Source organism: Branchiostoma floridae, chromosome 7 (assembly GCF_000003815.2).
Source record: "Branchiostoma floridae strain S238N-H82 chromosome 7, Bfl_VNyyK, whole genome shotgun sequence".
NCBI classification, from domain to species: domain Eukaryota; kingdom Metazoa; phylum Chordata; class Leptocardii; order Amphioxiformes; family Branchiostomatidae; genus Branchiostoma; species Branchiostoma floridae.
This window is the reverse complement of record NC_049985.1, coordinates 4,419,308-4,439,783: the sequence shown is the minus strand read 5'-3', so window position 1 is coordinate 4,439,783 and position 20,476 is coordinate 4,419,308. Positions and strand designations below refer to the sequence as shown.

Below are 20,476 nucleotides of genomic sequence, written 5' to 3'. Positions count from 1 at the left end.
CTTTTCCAACGGGTTTTAAAATGGGGCTCTACGATTTCTTAACTGACAATTCTGTACATAGTCTCAGAGGGCAATTTACATTTGGATGGATATTGTGTGACATTTGGAAAGTATTTTTGTAGGTCCTTGTCAATAAATTGTTTTGCAATCCTTTACTTTGTGTTGTGTTGTATCTTACGGCAGGAAATGTCACAATATGTAGGATATTTTACTGGGTACCTTACAACTTAAATGTGCTTCTTAAGTAAAGTATGACTACAAGTCTGTACATGCATCTAGTTAACATTATAACACTTGGACTACACACACACCTCTAAAAGTAGAAAAGTGGACTAAGCAAGGAAGACACAAAAATTGTCCTTCAGTGGTGAAATATCATGATACACCAAGCAGTATACATGTTATGGTCTGTTCCCAAATGGTCTATTTTACAGTCGACTTTACAAGGTGGACCTTTGAGAAATGACATTACATCCTTATTATGCTGTACAGGTCTAGTAATCTTTAAACTGTTCCATTTGATGTAAAATGAAGTCTTCTCTACATCACCCCATAGCTATACATTATATTGACCAAAAAAAAGATTCAAACTAGAGTAAAAGCTCATGCAAAATGGAGTATCTTTGGCATAATGTCATGTAAAACATCAACATTGTTTTGCCAGTCCTTATCTTTACAAATCTCCCAAATAAAACTTTATACATGATCGGAAGTAGCCACCAATAGGGTACTACGATAAGTCCAGACATCTCAATTTTATCTCGCATAATATCTTTGTTTAACCTTCCAATTGTGAGCAGACGGATTGCTGAAGGGGACTGTCTGCATCAGATAGTGATACATAAAATCCTCACAGCTAAATAAAATATCATGGAATGTCAACTGGCTACAAAAGGTACAATCTCAGAAACCCTCCAAAGGCCTAAAGACTTGCTGGTCTCCCTCTGGTCTACCAGTCTGGTTGGTATCCACCCTATTCTAGTCACTGTTTGCTCGTCTGATTGCTTCCACGCAGATGAGTCTATCCCTTGTTTCCTTTGAAACATTTGGACCTTTCATCATGCAGTAAATATTTCATAAAGCAGTGACATCGGGATTGAAAATCCAGATGCCTGTTTCAACCCTGTTACCATGACGTTACAAGAACCATGTGACCCGGAGCCAATCAGAGCTCTCACCTACATTTTAGGTAAATATTAAAATGCCAATCATTCTTCTATCAAGAGGACTATTCTGTGTAGAAGCCATCAGAGGAGCATACCTTACCTAGAGCAGGCTAGATACCAGACTACTGGTTTACTATATCACAGTCATATTAAGTCTTATTGACTCTCATGTCCTAAACATGGACATGTTCTGCAGCATACAGAACTGCAGGGGCTGTGATATGCCTGGAGGTTTCCTTGTACTGTTCATCTCCACCTTCTGAGGAGGCAGATGTCTAACTACTGTCTCTGGACTGATAGAACAGGATGTAACCCGACTCCGACGTCTTCTGTATATCTGATGTCAGCCCGTAGAAGTCTTCGATTGCATGGGCATCAATTTTCTGAAAGGCACACATGACAATGAGCATATTCATCTATACCTGTATGCTGAAACTTTGTGTGGATCATTAAGTACATACAATATCTAAACAGTCATTGAACACTGTCTGGTTGCATTACAAGCCCATCACACATAGCCAATCATAGCCTCACAACCTTCTCCAGACCATGGTTGGGACTTAAGCCACCATTACACATAGCTGACCATGGCCTCAAACCCTCTCCAGACCATGGTTGGGAGATCAGCTTGAATCAGACATAGCTGACCATGGCCTCCAACTCTCTCAAAATCATGGTTTGGATTCAAGCCCTTGACACACACAGATGAACATGGCCTCCTGACCTTCTTCAGACCATGGTTGAAAGTTAAGCCTGTCACACATAGCCACCTTTTGACCTCCAGACCATGGTTGGTAGTTAAGCCACCTTTTGACCTTCTCCAGACCATGGCTAAGAGTTAGTTGTGAGCTGTGATTGGGACTTGGTTGGTGACAACTTGAAAAGTTTGAGAAGAAGTAGTAACTTGACTCACCTCCACGATGTCATCATCAAACAGCAGCCAGAAGCCATGAGACTTGACAATGGTGATGTAATGGCCCCGGTTAGGTCCACTGCAATCCAAACAAGTTCAAAGCATTACAGATGGGTCATGTAGGAGTTATACCCATTCTCTTTCTCACTATACCACTGTTTCACTTAATATTCTTGTACCAGTTATTGTTACTTAGGCTTTCTTCTATCTGACCAATTAATGGTACCATAAAGGTACCATAAATAAGACAAAACACATCCAACAACATTACACAAATATAGCAACATCTTTTTTTATTTTACTTCAAGGGAGTTAAATATTGCATCTATATGTCTTTGTTTCTGCTATTTTGCCATCTCTGACTACCTGGTTTCATATGCTAATGCTGTCACTGATGCAGTAAAACCCGTTTTACTCGTAGTCATGTCATGTTTTTATAATTACACAAGACCAAACTTTTATCAATGTCTCCTAAATATGTCTCACCTGCCACAGTGGATAACCACAGCCACCAGGTCATATATTTTATCTGCATTAACTGCATCATCCGACTGTGGAAACACAACAAGACCAGATGTTGAGATAAAGCTACAGTAGAGAAAACTTAGTATTAGCTGAAAATTTTGTCAATGTGTGCTAGTATGTTGTGTAATTAAACGTAACATCAGGTACAGGCACTACAATGTAGTACAGAGGCTCAGGTACAGGTCTGGACCTTAACTGTACCTGAACGCAATGTGTACTGGATACCGGTGCACATTCCTAATCATCTGCAATAAGTCGAAGTCGAGGGTCCCTAAGACATGAGCAAAACACGCCTGGACATGGTACCATGGTCAAGAGCTTTTTACAAGTTATTAGGGGCCTCCATCTTTGATGACCTGCATATGTAGTTCAAATCATGAACCATGGTACCAGCTTATAGTTATACCAACACACAAGTGAAACTTAATAAAAGTAAAGACAAGTACTTATCCTAACATACTACTTACACAGCGTTGAGAAGTCTGTGATACATACACTCTGTAGGGACCTCCACCTTTGACCTCTTGCATGTGCAGTTCAATCCAGGAACTGGCTTATACCAACACTGTTATCCTACTACTCCTGGTGTACTTACTGTGTTGAAGAGTCTAAGCTCCAGGGGAAACACCACCCTGTAGGACAGCTTGGTGTAGCGGTGCAGCTGCTCCATGTACTTAAACCTCTTCAGGTGCAGAGCCAGGATCATGGGCAACTTTTTCACTCTCATACTGCAGAACAATCATTCAATCAGTGTGATGTTAAAGACACTTTAAACTAGCCACAGCATGTCCAGAACTCGAGATATCAAACTGGAAGTTCTGCTTCAGTACAGATACAAGCCACTAGGATGCCCAAAATCTAATCATTTTCAGGTCTCATCAAGACCTACCCATACACTAAGTATCAATACAATCCATCCAGGCGTTCTCAAGTTATGCTGGTCTTCTACACACACACACACAAAACACACAGTGTCACTTACAAACATTACCCAAAATATAAGGTTCTTAGCAAAGGTAACAATGCAGTATCTGTATTTGTATCTGTATAGTCGGTATGACTGCCCTTTGGCATAACACACCAGTATCTGTATCAGTATAGCTGATATAACTGCCCTTGTCGCTATTTGAGCCTTACCGTTTTTGTGCTTCTTGCTTGCTGCAGCACATCTCACAGTAGTACTTATACTCACTACACAACGTCTCTGTATTACTGAAGCCCCTGTAGAAAAAACAAAAACAAGGTACTGTAACGTTACAATAACCACAGCATAACTCTTATCTGTAGTTTCATCTTTGTGTTTAGATGTAATTGGAACATTAGTGTGCAGTGCTCAGACTGCAGTATTACCTTGCACCAATAACAGGCACTTTACTTATGGTGGAAAAAAGACAACTCTTTTCGAAAATCTGGAAAGTGAAATACTTTGTAATTTGTAAGAACATTCTAACAAAAGAGTGCTTTCCTTTACGCCACAGTAGCTGAAAGCGTAGGTGAACAAAGCATGTGCTTAAACCTTCTCCCTCCTCTGAATCCTCAAGACAAACTTGGTGCCAAACAGTTACCCAAGTAGTTTGAAGGTTAAAAATCCTGTATGACAGCCTGCCTTACCTTAAACAGTGGGTGATAGATGTGTTCTGGTCCACATCTACTGACAAGTCCAGGAAATCCTCATCTTTGCTGCTGACCTGCAGAAATAAAGCAGAATAATGAGTGTGTTTAGATTCCAAAGAAACGATCACATATTTGAGGTTTCATGACTTCATTGTGGAGAAGTCAAGGCAAAAATCAAACCAATGTGAACATTTCAAGATTTACAGTACATCATGGTCATGTGATTGCAAACACACTTAACAAGACAATAGAATATAATACAGGCTGCGTACTTACCGTCTCACAACAGAGGCACCTGGTCTCGTTGGTCAGCGTTCCCTGGAAGATATCGTGGACCCAGGTGGGGTCGGACTTGGTGTTGTTGTCTGTCCCGTTGATGCCTTTGGCTTGTTGTTTCTCTGCTGCAAACATTAAAAGTGTTAGGATATAGGAGATTTGTTTTTACACAACCAACAGGTATACTTACATGCTTACGTTTCGATGTCTCTCAGACACCTTTGTTAGAGCTTCTAACTGGAGTTCTGTTTCTCACTGCAAGCAATGTATGTACCTGTTGGTTATGTTAAAGGGGGATTCCACTCATGAAACGGGTATTTTTCCCATATATATTACACTCTTCGGAATACAAATGCACCCGACTTTTGACTAAATCACCACGACTGACTTTTCGACCAAACACTGTTCTAAACCCATGAACCCCCATACGGGACCGCTTCCAATTCTCGGCTTTGACCTGACGTCAAGGGTTTTCCAAATATGGGCATCCGCACAGATCAAAACACGAAGCAGACGACAAAGTGTCATGGCGGACTCCGGCCGTGCGTGGCTCAGACGAGTTCGACTCAGACGACATTACGCCATACGCATATGAGCCTGAACGTGATTCTGGAGAGTCGGAGAGTAGCGATGAGATTAATCAGCCTGCAGAAGCCTTTGCTGGGACCGCCACGCAACCAGAGGCAGCATGAGACGGCCGGGATTACGAGACGGAGGGTTGCATGCTAGCGTCAAGACGGCATATGGTGCAGATGCGATGACTACAACTGCAGCCTACAGTGTGTGAGTGTATTTGTTGCCACGACCTTCGTGAGCTGACAGATCCCGTGGACCACAGCAACCCCGATCGCAGCGGTATGGGCGTCGGGAGCGGCCGTAGCCAGCTGAAATGCGTCAAGCTACACGAGGAATTCCATCCCGTCTCATGAGGTCTGCACTGAAAACTGCACTTATATTATCTACAGTGACAAAATGACTTGGACTGGAAGATGTCAGGGAGCCAATGAGAAATAGGCAAATGTAGATTTTGTGTTTCTGTTCCATTTATTTTGCACGATCTGTGTGTGGGGTCGCACGATGGTGAGCTTACGGAAACATAGCCACATGTGGTCGAATTTGTGACCTGTATATAAATCTAGTAGCAGGACTTGAAATACTGTTTTTTTGTATACCTGCACTGGTGCAGGTAACATTGAAAATTACCTGCACCAGACAAATTTTACCTGCACCATTCTGAACTTAGTAAGTATGAATCATACTAAAATTTTTCAGGAACCTTTTTTCACTACAGTATATTACCTGATATGTTGTGCACCTAAAAGTCAGTTTTAAACCTCGTTTCCGGTACTTTTTGTGTGAAGAAATGGACAGTTTTGTGATAACTTGTGCCACCAATTTAGTGTGAAAAGTTGGAAATGTTTGGAGGGGGGCTGTTAGGGCAATACCAAGATCTGAAAATAACCAGATTGAAACAAAATGGCAAGCAGTGTACTTGTTGCAATCTTTTAATACAAAAAAAAAATATAACATTACAATTTACATGCATTTTTGTTTCTCCCAGAATCTTACAACTGTCAGCGTACAGACAGTTTTCGTGCTGGGTCCACAAGAATCATCTTGGGAGATCAGTGTGGCGCGTGGTTCCAGCCTGTGCAGTCACCAAAATAAGACAGACTTATCCCTCTAAAGATGAGACTAATTACATAGGACATTTCCTGTTAAGATATTTCGCCACCACATGTTCAATTGCTAAATTGATCTGACGTTAAACCAGAGAGTGATCTATAAATCTGTATTCTACTAACTTTTTACTGTTAGGGTTATCCATTCTTGTTAAGCTTGGGGTTAGAATTAGAATTACGGTGAGACTTTACTGCTAAAATAAAACAATCTTGATAACAGTGTTACACAGTTTCCACACTATTTGCACTATAACAGGTGCATTCAACCAAATGCGGACATCTATCTACCTCACCTGTATAAATTTATCTACCTATTCATGGTTTATACAACAGGCCAAATAGAAACCTTGAACATATTAAGTATCCTTATTTTCATATTCCTTTGAACTAGATATACAGCAAGAAAGACATGTATATTATATCAATATACAATTACATTTCTGTGTAATTTTCAAAAATAGGCAGGGAAAACTTTGGTGGACACACATATATTGTTGTAAAACAGCATTTGTTTCTGACATATGTAGGCAGGATATTTATGAATAAAATGATCCACTGGATATACAATGGGAACTTGTCCTTATTAACATAATAATATAGCCTGTCATATAAAATCAGTATATCAGGATCTACCTGGATTTAACCTGAAGTATATGGGCTACTGCCAACATGTTCAAGTTGCATGTTCATGAATTAATATTTATATTTTCACATTTCTTGTGTCTAAAGAGAAATAGGAGCAGCAGTTTTGAAACGTTCAAAACAGAAACTACATGTAGTTTTGTCATATAAAGCATGTATGCTAAAAAAAAACATAACAAAAATGAGAAAACATGACCATGAAAACAGTAGAGTTCCAAACGAGACTCGTTTACTAGCCTGTAAACCTTGAACGGTACTGTGCAATTGCAGTTTTATTGTCTGGCCTGGAAAGTCAGGCTTTTGGAGCACCTAGCCACCACAAAACTCTCGATGCCTGTGTATGACAGCCTTCAACACCTTTCTTTTTGAAAGTGTAGTCCTGATTCTTCTCATAGATGTTTTTGACCACATAGTCTCCTAGCCTCTTACTGTAGTCCAACCGCTGCCTTAGGTCATCTGCAAAGAATATATTCTGAAGTCAACAATGTTCTTGTGATTAAGATATTCATTGATGACAAAATAATACTAGGCCACATTTGCATCTATGTTAAAAATGACAATCATGAATAACAAGAGAGGCTGAAATTTACAAACTCCATCTCCCTTTCCATGCAAAAACTGACTCTTCCATGTCAACCTTTTGCTGAAATCGACCATACATGAACTATTAGTATGATCTTAGTATTACAACATTACCCAACTCCAAGATGGCTTTTCTGAATATAACATCCATCAAGCATGCAAGCAAGCAAGAATGGCTTCTGGGCTGCCTTCAAAAGAATATATCACTTATAACAACTTGCTTAGCACATTTCTGCACCCAATATATATTACTGTACTGACTATAATTCGTAAATCGGATATTTGAAAGGTTTTAAATATAGATTTACACTAGCTACTATACAGTATAGTAGCCACATATTCTTTTACATGCCAAAACAGAGAACATTTCTTATATTAATTTCAGAGTCACTCCCAGGAAAGAAGCAATTATAAGCTTGTCATGATAATGATTAAATTTGGCATGCACTACAAAATCTGTTAGTGCAATAAATATTTTGGTTTGACTTTAAGGTATACCAGTGCATAGTCCATTAGCCCAAATCATACACTTCTGTCAATCTTTTTTACCAGAACAAGTAATCTTACCAAACATATCATGTCCCTTGACAAATCCAGTGTTGTCATTTTAAGAAATAAATATACATACATGTAAGTAGGCACATGAGGACACTTTTCTACTAGTAATGAAATTAAAAATTAATTACCTTTTGACTTGGGCTTTTCCTCGACCACGTCCTTCTCTTTTCTATCAAACAAAAACAGAAGTGGCAGTTATGCACCAGTTCATGCATAATTTTAAAGACATGGAACTCTATGACATTATTGCATGCTATGGAATTCTGCAAATCCTGCACTTCCGGTGGTGTCTGCTATCTTAGCCAACCTTGGGAACAATTTCTTGTAAATTGTACAACTACAGGCAGTCGAGTGACTACCAGACATTTTGGAATGTACACAAAAAGTTTGAAGACCGTAGTTTTGGGGGATACAGAGATGTTAGCACTTGAATACAATGTAAAAGTTTGGTAATCGTATGTCAACAAAAATGGCGTGGCCGCGAACACTTCTGAATGCAAGGCCGATTTGGGGGCCCGATTTCTCGTAAACGGTATAACTACGAGATTAACAAAAGTAGTCGAGTCACTATCAAACATTTAGGAATGTACATAAAAAGTTTGAAGACCTTAGCTTTTCAGGATGCAGAGATATTATCACTGTAGTAAACTAGGTCATCACATGTCAACAAAAAATGGCGTCGCTAGCCGAAAACACTCTGAATGCAAGGTCAATTTCAGGCCCAATTTCTCGTAAACGGTATAACTACAAATTTAACGAAAGCAGTCGAGTTACTATCAAACAGTTAAGGAATGTACACAAAACGTTTGAAGACCTTAGCTTTCCGGGATGCAGAGATTTTAGCACTGTAGTGAGAGCTGAAAGTAGTCGCTTGTCGCCATACACGTGCATGTGACGTATGTCAAAACAAAAAATGGATAGCCTCAATACCAGACTGACTACGCTGGTTTCATAAGGAGAATAATTTGCCAAAGGCAAGGGTTTGCTACCAGAGAGGTTGGTCGGCCGCGGAGGGGAAATGTGAATCTAATCGTGGACTGACTCCCTTGGCCAATTCCCGATTTTGTTCCCGAATTGTACGATCCACGCACCCCCGTAGCAAGGCCTGGTGGAGGCTAAAAATGACGCCGCTAACAGTAAACACGCTACTTTCATGGTCAGTTTCGGGCCCAATATCTCGGTACGCTGAGTGAGTGAGAGCAAACCGAAAACGGTAAAATTACTATCGGACATTTAGGAAGGTACACAAAAAGTCTGATGCTCAGCGTACCTCGGAATACAGAAATTTGGCAACTTTTTACGGACCATTCTGCTATCTAAAAATGACTATCTACATATTGGCAGATCGCTACAGAATGGCCCGCAAATAATGATTGGAACGCGTTTGCCTACCAGTTCTGATAGAGATTGTGCACACATATTTAGTCTAGCCCTAAAAGCAATCCTGAGCATCTAACATCGAAATTTATGCCAGTACCAACCTTTTCAACTGGAAGAGTCCTTGGCGGCTTTGTCGATCCAGTCCGTCCGTAAAACACCATGCGCATTGAATTCTGGGATTGTTGGTAAGGGACTAGCGGGGAATTCAAGAAGTCGATCGCTATAATGCACGCCCTGCGTTCAGGCTTGAACTCATGGTACATTTGACAAAACAAACTTGATTCAAGCATAACAATTTATTCTCTGATGAATTATGATACCCGCTTCTGGAGTGGAATGCCCCTTTAAAAGAATTATCCTATATCCTATATTCTACAAACCTGATGAAACTATTTTCGGAATTAAAAGTGTTAGCCTGACTATCTGTATCTGTTTCGGTATAGCCAGTGTAACCAGCTTTCAGCATAACACATCAGCTTCGCAGACACACAGCACGGCAGCATTTGGTTATATTACACTGAACGAATTTTCACCCATAACGTTTGCACATCTGACTGCAAATGTTGTTTGAAGCTACATGTATTTAGTGAGAATGCGGCCACTGTACTTGATGGCAACACATTTCACCAAGTGATAGTTCTAGTAAGGAACGAGTATTTGAACACATCAATCCTTGGTTGAAAACAAGACAATAGTACTTAAAAGCATGACTGAATCAGAAGTTTGACACTTTGAGGCTGTCGCCTAAAGCTGCTTCATACATGGGACTACTGGCTTTATCTCACCATCCAAAATGACAAATGCAATCCTTTATGTCTAGGGCTGATGCTAGTAAGATCAACTAAATACCAAAGCTTAATGTTTATAGTCATATAATGCTTAATGCTGTGTAGTAATATCTAAGTTCTAACTTGTATGCTGTATAAGTTAATACTATAAGAATATTTTCTGTTGGACAATACTGTTTTATGTTGTATGACAATGTTTAATATATATCAATGATAATGGCACATTCTTGTAATAGGAAAGCTTTGCAATTCAGCTTAGGCTGCAAATAAGCTTTCAATCCAAGTTTGGAAATAAACTAGTCTACTACTACATCCACCAACAGATCCATGGAATCTGATCCCTACGACAAAGTTCCATAGTTCTACTAACTCCCATAGATCTGTACACCACGGTTCGATCCCATGTACTCTACACCAAGACCAGAATTAATGAAATTGTTCTTATATCTTACCTTGTAGCAGATCCGCTACTGTGTTGAGTAGGTAGTTAAGGAACTCATGTGCATCTTGCTGCATGTAGTTGTCAAACAACTCTGTATGGAGGAAAAAACAACACACCACAATTATTTGCGTTCCATGCAAGACTATTCTGAAAAGTAGTGAGAAGCGAACCACAGCTAAAAAGGGCATGGATACCGAGTTATCATAGAAATATAGACAGTTTGTGTTAAACTATAAGAGACAAAGCCATGGCCCATAGTCCAACTCTGGAGAAAGTGCAGGGATACCTGGCTATAATAGAAATCATTTTGTACTGATGAAGGCGACAGATGGTTGTCGAAACATTTACGGAAGCATTAAAAGAAGGTTGTGTAACGAAGAAGACTTTGTTGAAGAAATCTAGAGAGATTGTGTTACAGAGATTAAGCCATGGTCTGTAGACCCACTTCTGTTGTCTTACCATTTTCTTTTCTCAACCTTGCGATGAACTTCTTGGGCGCGATGACGCCGACTTTCTTCTTCTGCGTGGCGATGGAGTGGAAGAGGTCGGACAGGCAGGTGAGCAGCGTCTCCTTCTTCTTGGGCTGGGCCTTGTACTGCAGAACCTTCTCCCGGAACGGCCGGCAGAAGTACAGCGCTTGGAGCACTGAGTTACAGTAACACGTGTTCCCAAACTGGGGACAGGATGGAACATTGAATATTGTTTACTGGATATTGTTTGGTTTTGTCTTTGCAGGAATAGGGCTGTGTCCAGGTTAAAATCTTTTTCCTGGGAGCAAATATTTTTGTTAAATCTTTTTCTAAGCTGACAACTATACATTGTCATCAGTTTCTAATGTCATGAATTTCAAAGTTTCGGGATAGAAGGGGTGAAATTTTTGTCCATTCCAACAAGCAAATTTCCGTCCCATGACAGAGGGACAGATCCTTGATGGACACTTAATTTTGCAGTAGGTGGTGTTTGAGACACTTAACGTTTGCATTTAAAACAATATAGAAGTAAGAAAGAGAACATGTTTGTGGGGTGATGAGCTTGCCATAGCCTAAATCATTAAATCTAACTTATAGTTATAGCAGCCCGCCCAACATCCAACCGGCCTCAGTCTGCATTTAGTTACACCCAGTCTGCATTTAGTTACAGCCCCAGACAGCAGAATTTGTGTTACAGTACACAGTGAGACTACTAGTAAGTTTGCCATATTAGGAAACTATGTATGTATATGATCATACTCACATTTACCAATCCGAAGTAGTGTTCATTCACCGGGAACTGATCCGAACCAATCTCCTTCTCAAGCTGAGACGCATTTGCTCCCTACAGACAGATAGACAAACAAGATCAGTTATTGATCACAAACATTTGTAATTTCCAAGCAGATCCTACAGTATCATAAATGTATCAAGAGCTGGCAAAGGAATTAAGCCAGCCATACACACTTCTAGGCTGGCTTCACTCCTCTGCCAGCTTTTGATACTGTCTTAGGCTACCGTAGGATCTGCTTGGAGATGAAGACATTTGCACCATATTTGGTTTTAAAAAATACAGGTGGCTGATTTCACAAATAATTTGGAATGTACGACTGTTACTATTATTACCTTAATCAAGCTTGAGGAAGTTGATAGATATAATTTAGCTTAGTGTGGTGTTCTAATGTCATATCTAACGTCAGATGGTTGTAAAAGCATCCTATAATTTCTACATTTAACAATTACAAATAGGACAGGGCCAGTATTTTTTTTTCATTAATGACATCGATTTATGAGATCACAAATTAGCATCCACAACAATCATTCACACAAAATAAACTGCTTTTTTAACGTATTTGTACATGTCGGTTTTGTCCAGGTGTGCTGTACAATGTATTTATAAAACCGTAACTTGTAAAAATATGCCCGCCCCCCTCCCCAAATTTTCGGTCCGCCCCCAAAACAACAACTGTGGATTTCAACCACCAGACGGAATATCTCACAGAAAATTCACAACTCGCATCCCTCATGAAGCTTGCTAACTTTGAGATGAAATCAACATCAAAATTTCGACGTTGCAAAACGTCAATTTCTCACGATTATAAACCATGCAAGGAAATGAATAAGTAGGTGCCCATTTTCCCACCATTTTCGGCCTGTCATGTCAAACGAAAGTGCGTGACTTTACAGAGCAACAAAAGACGCTACAAAGTACTGGAAGGTTCCAAAGACTGGTGCAGATATTCTAGAGTTTTCCCGTGCCGATGTTAGAAGAAAACAGAGAGTTTTTACCATGTTGACTACGCAATGCATCTCTTCAGTTCGTCAGGACCTCACAGGCTGGCTGCCATCTTAGTGAGACCAAGACTACAAAGGTAATGATATTTTTCCGCTGATGAGTGATCTCTGAAAGATACACTTCATGGTAAAATTATTAAAATCCTAAATCATGGTGTTTTATTTTTAAAAGCTCCTTGGTAAAATATTCTATCATTTAGAAGTTTTGTTGCATTGTTATCATAATAGCTTATTTTTGCTAATTCTGTAAAATTTAAGTAGCTTAGGGGCCTTGATAAATGTAGCGCCCTGCAAAGCTCCTGAAGTGAAGAAAAGTGGGCGGCACACAGTTTTGTCGCCGTATTTGGGTCAATAAGAGAGAGTTTGCTATTTCAATCTTTGCCGCTTAAATGATTGATTCAATAAGGCTTTTACCATTTTTTTAAGCGCACAAAACGTCCTTGTTTTCCCCAAACCGAGCCCCTTCGTTGACCAAGGACCTTCTTGCTTTAACGGGATGATCGGGATTTTAGATATCATACCAGAACAAAACTTGTATATTGTGCCCCAAAATTAAAACAAAGTTTATTCAATCTGGTTTATTTTCCTCTAGAAACATTATGGGAATTTTTCTCTCCCTTTCCTCGAGTGGTCGGAGGGAAGTGAAAGCGTATCTCAAATCGCGCGCTAGTTTTACACCAGTAAGTGAGTTGACCTGAACCGGAAATAAAACTTTTAGTTCGACTTTTTCTACTTTCACCATTTGTAGCCATAATTCAAAGATAGATTTCTTTGTAACCAAATAAAATTATCTATTAATGTATCAATTTCTTATATAAACTTAAAAATTCGGCAGAAAATTGAAGTCTGCACGGAACTTGATCACGTGACCCGCATGCTCGTCCTTTTTTGACGGCGGCCATCTTGAGAAAGGTACGAGTCGTTGCCTCTCCAGAAAAATAACTAAAATCCGTCTTATTATCTTTTTTGGCCTTGTTGAAGCCGTAGATTTTGAAGATAAGAGACTCTAGGATCTCTCTAATCCAATATTTTTGCCAGGAACTGCCATAAACATTATATTAAAGAGACCGCTTTTGTCCATGTGGTGGCCGGCCATGCATGTACTGACATGGAAGGCATCTAGTTTAGTGGCCGGTTTAGAGTAGTACAAATTTGAAATAGAACTTCTGACGGAAAGCAGTCCCTTTGATTTTTCAGACATAAAGTACACGTTAGCTTCCACAGACAAGTTAACAATATGGTTATCTTACTACTTGCTATATCAAGTCACAAAGTCTTAGTAGAAATTTAGGAAATCGTTTGTAGTTTAGTACAGTAACGTTACATCAAAGAGGTTTTATGCTAAATAACTAAAACCTCCTTGGTTACATATACAGAAATTATAAAAGAATGAGATGCTACATCTAGATGAAGTGTTTGATAGGTAACGTTACCTTATCGATCATTTCAAATAATATAATTTGTGTAAACTCAAAAGCAGCTGTACTAAAGACCACTACATGTTGTAGTTAAGGCCATGCAGGCTACTTAGTAGAACTGATGCATAATTGCATTTGAAGTAAAGTAAATAGCACACAAACTGACAAATTATCTTTCCCACTGTTTCAATCCATGTATAGTTACTAAAAACATTATTTTCTCATTCCAGCTGAAAGATGACGAACGGCCATGGTTATCGCCGCGGTACGCGGTATATGTTCAGCCGCAAATTCAGGGCACGTGGTGAGTATCTAGTCACTTGATACTAATAATAACGATGATATCAGCTTTATGTATAAGCATCAGCCTCACTTCATGTTAGTTAACGCTGATGCGGTTCATAATTGCTACCGTTTTTTTGTTGCTGTCTGAACAATGTACAAGAACAATACAATACAAGAATCTACACAAGTGTGCTTCTCCTGGTGTAGGGTCACTTGATTGCTTTACAGATATAAAAAAGTCTGTTTAGAGTTAGATAACTTATAACATGTCCAATGTGCCATACTTACTAAAATATTCTTCCCTACCAAGTTCATCAGTTGCCACATTTGGTACACAAAACTGTCGGATTTACAGCCAGAAGTGGAAGTTATAATATGCTGTGTTGGAATACAAAACTGTGAGGGTTTACCATTTACAGTCAGCAGTTAAACATTACAGATGTAAACGGTTCTGATATGCTGTGTCTCCATGTTAGGTCCCATCCATCTGTCCACCTACCTTCATGTCTACAAGCGCGGTGACATCGTGGACGTCAAGGGCACGGGCACCGTGCAGAAGGGCATGCCGTACAAGGCCTACCACGGCCGCACCGGGCGCATCTTCAACGTCACAAACCATGCTGTCGGTGTCATCGTCAACAAGAGAGTAGGGTAAGACATATCTTGCAATAAGCTCCTACATGGTTTGAAGTGAGCTGTGAGCTTGATCATCATTATTCTTGAATAGTGACTTGATTTCTAGTAAGGCAGTTGATGGACAGTTTTCTGAGTTTTACTTCCCCGTGTTTGACAGGAACCGCATCATCCCGAAGCGCATCAACCTCCGCGTGGAGCACGTGAAGCACTCCCGCTCCAGGGAAGACTTCCTCAAGCGCGTCAAGAAGAACGATGATCTGAAGAAGCAGCGCAAAGAAACTGGCGTCTTCAAGAACTTGAGGAGAGAGGTGAAGATTCCCTGTCATTTTCTCATTTCAGATTCTATTGTGGTAAAGTTTTTATAGACACTTCCTGTTTTTGGAAGGATAGTTGCCAGCCAATCACGTGACTCCTTATAATAAAGATGCATTGTGATTGGTTGATTACTTTCCCTCTAACAAGAAGAGGGGGAGTAACTCACTAGCTGACAGCTGGCTAGTGTTAACAGTGTAAAGCATGGATCGCAGGTATGTCAGGGGCATTACATTCACAAGCCAGTGGACTGTCATCAGAGGGTGGTCTGCTCTACAGATGAACTTAAACCGTTACTAATCAAAGAGTCTTTTTCACAACCCTTGCTTCATTACCACCGGTTACTGTGTATCCTCTTCCTAAAGTCTATTCTGACTGGTTCAATTTGAACTGCACCTATAGGTGGTACTGCTTACAGATGCGGTCACAAACGTGAAGTATTTTGCATATATACAGGGATTGTTTTATGAAATTTTTCAATGTGGCTTACATGTATAAGCAGCAGTAAAATATGAACCAGTCAGAATTGCCTTGAGGAAGCTGAAATACCGTCCCAGAAACATCCGTGGAAATAAAGTAACCGTTGTGAAAAGAAAAGCGTCTCTGTAATACTCAGTGACATACTACCTTGATGAAACTATTTATGGATCTAACCCTTACTGTTGTGTTGTTGTTGTTGTTTTCCTGCAGCCCGTTGGACCCCGCGCTGGCCACATGGTTAGCAGCAAGAACAACGTGCCTCAGCTGGTGGAACCCATCCCTTACGAGTTCATCGCTTAGTTCACTCACGTCTTGGAGATACAATAAAAAAAACAGGACAAACCTTCACCACTGTGGTCTCGGTGTCTTAATTTTTCTTAGTACCGGTAGGTGCTAAGTGTTGAAAGGGGGCCAAAGCTATATGCAACATGTGGTTTGGGCAAACAAACCTTGAAGCATAGCTGGTGGACCCATCCCTTACTAGTACATCGTTTAGTTCACACATACAATAAGAAACAGACAAGCCCTCACCACCGCGGTCTCAGTGTCTTATTTTTTTCCTAAGTAGCTGCTAAGAGTTGAAAGGGGGCCTAAGCTACAAGCAACACACGGCTTTGGCTCATTAAACAAACAACACTACGAAAGGCGTGCAATCTCTCACTGCAAAGCAAAGCAAGGTGGAACCCATCCCTTACTAGTTCATCACTTAGTTCAGACACGTCTTGGAGATACAATATGAAACAGACAAGCCTTCACCACCGTGTTCTCAGTGTCTTAATTTTCCCAAGTATCTACTATTATTAAGGGTTGTTCTATGTGGGATTCTGGACATGTTTCAGGAGGAATTCTTGCAGTCTGCCTGTGGCAAGTCAAAACCACAGCAAAGGCCCCTTTCCACGTAGATGGCGATCACTAAGCAATGATACAGTGCCTTATGTTGGATTTTTCTGACCTGTGATTTCATAATTGGAATATGATGGAAGATGTTAAAGTATGATCCAAAAGGAATCTATTAAGGGCATACAACAAAGCCCACCACTTCAAAGACATGTACTAGTGTAAACAACAGTCCTGTATGCATAACGCACTGCAGAAGAAGTATTTACCATCGTTCACAACGTCAGCAGGCAATCTCCCATGCAGTTTGCGACGATTGTCCTCGGGGAAAAGCATTGCACTATTTAACCTAGCTTGACCAGCTTGTACTGTGTGTATAAAAGGTGGGTTGTTTGATATAAACTGCCGTGAACGCAGTCAGAACTCTTGTGTGCCGTGCCTCTGTGTGGTGTGTGGTTTTTGGTGTCTTTGTGTGTGACCATACTTTCCCTCGGCGTCCTACCCAAAGAAAAACAACAAAATGGCGTGTCTTAGACTGCGTTCCCTGTCCGAAAACGGACATATGACAAACACACAGATAGGGTACTAGCCGTTGTTACACTTGAGATTTGGGATGATGTCTGACCCACGTTTTGAGCAGCCTGTAGTGACATGAAATCAAGACCATGGCACGTCCAGGTCAAAAGATATTAAAAACAACAGAATTTCTGCTGCAGTACCAAGGTCACATAACAGGGGGCCCAAAATCGATCCTGAACTTTGGCTTTCCAACGCCTACCTACATACCAAATATTATTGTAACCCATCCAGAGGTTATGCTGACTACAACAGTACGGACACACGAACACACACGCACACAGACCAAAATTATATCTCCATTTTTCATGGAGATAACGATAATTATTATCTTTAGTTGACAGGCGTGAACTCCATGTGCTAATTTTAGACCGCGGGTGCGGGTATCGGGGAATAACCCAGTATGTCCGAGTAAGGTGTTCACGTCATTATCCAAACGCCTGCCGACCAACCGAACACTTTCGCGGTTAAACTTTAATCAGGGAATACAAAGCTTTGACATGTTTACCTGACTTCAGTGTTTCTCATAAGCTCACACCAACACATGCAGACCTCGTTTCCTGGTCTGCAGCACAGGTGAGTGTTTCTTAATCTCCGGTGTGAATGTTTTGGCTGGGGGAAGATTAGCTGAGTACAATTTTTTTGTATGTCAGCTATAGTCTCTACCAGACTCCGGATCGCTGGAAAACTCGTAGAAATGGAACAAATAGAGGAGTAAGCCAGCTAGAGAACTATAGCCTGAGATCTACGGATCGCGTGCTGTTCCCTGGCCGGCTATATTCCTCTGACCGGCTTACTCCTCTATTTGTTCCATTTCTACGATTTTTTCCAGCGATCCGGAGTCTGGTAGAGACTGTGTCAGCCTATGGACAAATAAAGCATCAAAAGGTGCAGTTAATTCCCATACGGCATAAATACCTTTATAAAAACGCAGCCTGTGACGTTCACGTATTTCAAGTTGAGTCTTGCACAATGGAGTAGCTGCGGATCACAGTCGATACGTGTTGGCAAGGCGGCCTTGTGGTGTTAGCTTAGGATTAAGGTTCCTATCCCAAAATGTTTTTATAGTACAATGCTAAACTTTCTTCCAACACAAAGACAAGTTATACACGGGTCAAATTTTCAACGACTACTGTCGCCTTCTTCAGATCAATACATTATTGATACTCTCCAAGCAGAGAGTCGCGTAGATATAAATTTAATAGTAGTCGGAAAAATTACACCGGCGTAACTAGTATATTGATCCTGCAGAGGGCGACCGTGTGGTCGTTGAAAATTTGACCCGTGTATAACTTTGTGTTGGAAGAAAGTTGAGCATTGTATTATGATGACTACAAACACTGATGAAGTTCCATCACAAAATGTTTTATTTACTTCAGTACGTGTCATACGACAAATGTGCCTGGGCCGACACTTCGCCAGTTTGGAAACGTTGCGATTGAGTGTGTATAGAATTCCTCTGTTGACAATGTCAATGTTGTACATAGAGACTGTGCGCTTTTTGACAAGCAACATTTTCCAACATTATAACATTTTTCTTATTTTCGCTCCGTTTTACGTACTTCTTGCTTCACTGTACAGAGCAATGTCGTCCTCACCGTGCCGCAGCGAGCTGCTCATTCGGGGCAGGTTGACTCACGGCCCGACTAAAACAGCCTGGACCACCCGTTGCGACCACCTGATTCCTCGGAAGGACTCGGCTGGACGGAAACGGGGCAGGCGGCGTAAGCCTACACACAAGTCTAGGGCAACATCGGAACAAGGAGACATTAGCAATGTACCGTAACAAATTTTAGCTTTTACATTTCTTCTATTGACCTTGCTATCAAAATACCTCCTTAAAATGCCTTTTCTGCTATGCCTTGCATCACATGTGATAAAGATTTGTTTCAGCTTGTTGGTACAGTGTGTAATCTACTTCCCGTTGTCGAGTTTGAAAAGCTTTGACAACATGTAATTTTCGTCACAAGGCGCCCCGCTCGTGCCCACGCGCCAAGAGCTCGTTCATGTGGCAAGACTACTCCGCATGGCAGGACTGTCAGGAACACCAAGTAAGAAATGTTTTTTTTATGATACAATTTTAAACTTTATAAACGTACACACAAAAAAAATAAAGCGCTTACCAACAAGCTTTCGATGAGTCCTCTGATCTTTATCAAGTTGTAATGACCCAAATCCTACGTCACACAACCAGACCGGAAGTGTGACGTCAGCAAAGGGGCAAAGGTGCTTGGAAGTCGGTGTTGGCCCCCATCTCGGTTGAGGGAAGGTTGATGGGCTCTAATATAGATAGCCTCTCTGATTCCCCTGAGAAACTAATCCTGTTCGAAATCCAGTATCTTCACCTTGTCAAATATGACAAAGTTGAGTTCATTTTTCAATCTTCCCTGTTTTTGAAGGTAGAATATAAATTGTACAGCACTCAGCCACAAAGCTTCAAGGTTTCCAATACCTTACGTATATGTAAAATTGTATCTCAAATGTACAGCATATTACTTAGTATGCACCGCCATGTCATGGTATTACTATACACAAACCCAAGCATGTTACTTAACGTAAACGGCACTGAATTGCGTTGATTATGTATAATGAGACGTTTTGCTTTACCTTGTGCTCATTCAATGTCATAGACGGACGGAACACCAGAATCCAAAAGTGAAAGTGACGACGAAGACATCGCCAGAGATCCTACGCCGTCTCAGGACCACCAAGATGATCCGTAGGTTTTAATTTTCCCTTAGCATGCCTCTCGAGCACAGAATGGTGGCGTTTTATTAAATGTTTACTTAAACGCTGACCGATACATGTACAATTGTTGGTAGCTTCCAACTGCGATGAGACAGAGTTTACAATATGATGAAGTAGAACAGTTCCAACATGTGCTAAATGATACATAACCTATTTCGATCAAGGTGTGTCGCCGATGAAGCGAAGGAAGAAGAATTCTATTTCGAAGAAACCGAGCAAAACATGACAGTGGAGACAAAGATGGTGAAGGTAAATTATTGCCTATTTAAACCTTCATTTTTCCTGCAGCATTTTGTTCTTTGTCTTGATATAATGTATAATATGTAGATGGAAATAAAATTTGTGTGCTCCT

The 20,476-nt window shown here is 40.5% G+C and overlaps 2 protein-coding genes and 1 long non-coding RNA gene across 4 annotated transcripts; 1 reads left to right on the top strand and 2 right to left on the bottom strand.

The window, feature by feature from the left end:
* Positions 1-360: 360 nt before the first annotated feature.
* Positions 361-12,952, bottom strand: LOC118419146 (ubiquitin carboxyl-terminal hydrolase 46). 2 transcript variants are annotated; one of them, XM_035825457.1, is made up of 11 exons: positions 12,827-12,952; positions 11,802-11,882; positions 11,028-11,241; positions 10,579-10,659; positions 4,495-4,619; positions 4,216-4,292; positions 3,742-3,825; positions 3,200-3,332; positions 2,566-2,630; positions 2,080-2,158; positions 361-1,549 (listed from the first exon to the last, which is right to left on the bottom strand). In XM_035825457.1, the coding sequence occupies exons 1-11, from the start codon at positions 12,845-12,847 to the stop codon at positions 1,442-1,444; spliced, it is 1,068 nt and encodes a 355-aa protein (XP_035681350.1). In that variant the 5' UTR covers positions 12,848-12,952; the 3' UTR covers positions 361-1,441. The 2 variants fall into 2 exon arrangements, with proteins under 2 accessions (XP_035681350.1, XP_035681351.1); XM_035825458.1 differs by having other exon boundaries at positions 4,495-4,616.
* Positions 5,984-9,408, bottom strand: LOC118419147. The gene is made up of 3 exons (XR_004831595.1): positions 8,773-9,408; positions 8,087-8,127; positions 5,984-7,274 (listed from the first exon to the last, which is right to left on the bottom strand). It is a non-coding gene; the product is annotated as an uncharacterized LOC118419147 (long non-coding RNA).
* Positions 12,953-13,631: 679 nt separating the features above from the next.
* Positions 13,632-16,311, top strand: LOC118419143 (60S ribosomal protein L21-like). Its single transcript, XM_035825454.1, has 5 exons — positions 13,632-13,744; positions 14,481-14,554; positions 15,012-15,186; positions 15,329-15,479; positions 16,174-16,311. The coding sequence occupies exons 2-5, from the start codon at positions 14,488-14,490 to the stop codon at positions 16,261-16,263; spliced, it is 483 nt and encodes a 160-aa protein (XP_035681347.1). The 5' UTR covers positions 13,632-13,744; positions 14,481-14,487; the 3' UTR covers positions 16,264-16,311.
* Positions 16,312-20,476: the final 4,165 nt, after the last annotated feature.

Coding starts and splice junctions, on each gene's coding strand:
- LOC118419146 (XM_035825457.1), bottom strand. CDS start 12,847: ATGCATTGCGTAGTCAACATG. Junction 10,660..11,027: donor AAGGTTGAGAAAAGAAAATG/GTAAGACAACAG, acceptor TCCTCCATACAG/AGTTGTTTGACAACTACATG. Junction 2,631..3,199: donor AGCTTAGACTCTTCAACACA/GTAAGTACACCA, acceptor GTGTTTCCACAG/TCGGATGATGCAGTTAATGC.
- LOC118419143 (XM_035825454.1), top strand. CDS start 14,488: ATGACGAACGGCCATGGTTATCGCCGCGGTACGCGGTATATGTTCAGC. Junction 15,187..15,328: donor ATCGTCAACAAGAGAGTAGG/GTAAGACATATC, acceptor CGTGTTTGACAG/GAACCGCATCATCCCGAAGC. Junction 15,480..16,173: donor TCAAGAACTTGAGGAGAGAG/GTGAAGATTCCC, acceptor GTTTTCCTGCAG/CCCGTTGGACCCCGCGCTGG.